Here is a 2,632-nt window from a genome sequence, read left to right on the forward strand (position 1 = left end):
AGAATACAGTTTCCGTGTAATTATTTCGGGGCATAAGCTAAGCTAGCCATGCGGGCGGCAGGGTGCCTGGGGACGCAGCCCAGCCGCTCTTATTTCAACATTATCCTGCAGGATGGCATGGTCGTTAGACCTAGGGCTGATTTATGCCTCTCATGTACATGATACATTGTGAGACGGAAAGTTCCATTCCCTTGGCTAAGCCCTCCTCAGTTACCCCAGTGGCCACAGCCCAGTCTGAAAAGCAGCCGGTCTCTCCAGTCCCACACTGCCCTGCAAACCTCCACGCCCCTGCCAGAGTCTGTCAGGAAACAGGTCTCTGCACTCTTCGCTGCCCCACCTAAAGTCCTTCATGGTTGCACATTGGTCTGGCCGTGCCAGGCTCATCTTCCGTCACTGCAGACCCCACACCCATTCCTTGTCAAAGCGCCTTAGCTCCTTGAGCCGGTCATGCTCTCTCACAGTCCCGTCTTTGCACATGGTCGGCTCTATCTGGCGCCGCATACAGAACCTAGAACGTGAGTCCGCTTCCGGGTCGTCCCCACTCTGCGCGATTCCCTCTGTCCCTCCTGGATTGCTGTTTCCTGATGAATCAAGCCCTGACTCTCCTGCTTCTACAGTTCCCTGTGTGAAAAGACAGTCCCGTTCACGGGTGTGTCTCAGGCCAGATGCGAGGAGGGTCCCGGCCCCGCCCCGCCCCCAGTCTCCGTACCTCCAGGAAGAGCACAGTGTTGCTGATGGTGGCCAGCCTCTCCAGCTCCTGCTTGCTTTTCTCCATCTCGATGCTCCTGTACTCCAGGTGGGTCTTGATGCCGTTGACCTGATTCAGTGCAGCCTGTTCCTTCTCTTCTAAGAACAGCATGACATCGGCCTGGGCCTTCCTCACAGCTGCAAGGAGTTCCCCAAACTTCTCTTCAGTTACCACCTTTACCTCTGACACTGACGCCTGGTAGGGAAGGAGTGGGAAGCAGGCAGGACTCCATCAGTCTTCCAGCATGGTCAGAGCACAACACCCAGAACCAGGAAGCTGAGAAGTCCAAAGATTAAGGGACACCAGACCGTAAGAGGCAGTTTTGTGCTTGTGGGAATTCTGGGTTCCTGGGAAAGCAGATGTGCTCTTCTAGGTATACACTAATTCTGGGGTTCTCAAACTTCCTAATGCTGTGACCCTTTCACACAGTTCCTCATGCGTGGTGACCCCATCAACCTTAACATTTTTGTTGCTATTTCATAACTGTAGTTTTGCTACTGTTATGAATCATAAATGTAAATATCTAATATGCAGGATATCTGATGTAAGACCCCTGTGAAAGGGTCATTGGACCCCAAAGGGGTCATGACCCACAGGTTGTGATAACCACTGTCCTGGTTGTCATAAGGGCAGTAGTAGTGTTCAGTATATTTGATAAAAATATATTTCAAGAGAGAGAAATGATTGTGCTGTTTTGTGTAAGTATTCTTAGCCTTTCGTTATGCCTTGTTTAAATGACCATTGGCTGAGCCAAAAGATATTGCAGGGTCTCTAGCAGGCAGTCCCCATGAAGGTTTAGAGAGTGTTGGTGACTGTGGCACCCAAACAATTGCACATCATTGAGTGCACTTCCGGAGACAGTCCTGGATATAGATTCCTTTGTCCTGATCCCCATATCCCCTCCCGATAGCCCAGGGCCCATTCGCTGCCTGCCTCAGCATCTTCCACACCCCCACTGCCCACATAACTGAGATCTCTCTCCAGGTTCTGTTTTCAGTTCTGCCAATTTAGGGCCAGGGCTAGGCCTACATCAGGCTTCTGAGGGAGGCACACAAGCACCCCGCTCTCCAAGGAGGCATCAACTCAAAATGAGTATCCTGATCAGGAAAGGGCTGTCACAGTGCCGGTGGGAGCCAACAGCTTTGGAAAGAAAAGGCAAGAAGGCAAGATGGCAGCAGATAGAAGAGCCTGGTTCAGGCTGGACCTTGGAATGAAATGCTGGGAAAAACAGTCTCCAGTCAGCCTTTGTGATCTATAGCTGTCTGCAGAAGGGAAGAGAGCAAGGGGCATCCTTCCTGGAGAGGGTCCTGAAGAGTGTATGGAATGCCCACTATCTGCTGGTTTCCTCAGGCTAGAGCTGGATATAACGTGAAACAAATACGCTGTGGTACCATTAAGAAAGAGAGAGAGCAGTTTCTCCAAATTCCTCCAGCCCAGACCAGGAAAAGCCCTGGGGTAAATGGTCGTGTGCAGGAGCCAGGGCAGCGTGAGGCAGTCTGGGGTCCTTGCTGCCTGTCTGGTTACTTGTACGATGATATGGAATTATAAGTGCAGCAACCAGAATGAGTCAGTGCTGCTCTGTGGCAGACACTGGGGCAAACGTCCCATCTCCTCGCATCTACCCTACCAAGAAGACGCCATGATGCTCCCTGTCGCTGAGATGAGAAAATAGAGACACCAGTGATTTGCTGCAAATCAGAGAGTCATGATCAGCACCCGTGTGTTTGATCACAGCCATGGTTCAGATGTGGTTTGTCCATGTGCTGGGTTCCCAGAGTGTCAGGCATTGCAGTAGAAGGAAATGGAAGAGTCATAGAGGGCTCTGCCTGTACCCTCGGGAGGAACTGAGGCAGTTTTTTGGGGGCCCCAACCCTCATCAGTTCC

General features: G+C 51.6%; 1 protein-coding gene across 1 annotated transcript in view; it reads right to left on the bottom strand.

The window, feature by feature from the left end:
• Window positions 1–2,632, bottom strand: part of Trim16 (tripartite motif containing 16) — a 23,141-nt gene that overhangs the window by 7,715 nt on the left and 12,794 nt on the right. The window contains exon 3 of the mRNA XM_005349880.3: window positions 710–943. Coding sequence (XP_005349937.1) covers window positions 710–943 — 234 coding nt within the window. The remainder of the gene's footprint in view (window positions 1–709; window positions 944–2,632) is intronic.

Source organism: Microtus ochrogaster, chromosome 7 (assembly GCF_000317375.1).
Source record: "Microtus ochrogaster isolate Prairie Vole_2 chromosome 7, MicOch1.0, whole genome shotgun sequence".
Classification (NCBI taxonomy): domain Eukaryota; kingdom Metazoa; phylum Chordata; class Mammalia; order Rodentia; family Cricetidae; genus Microtus; species Microtus ochrogaster.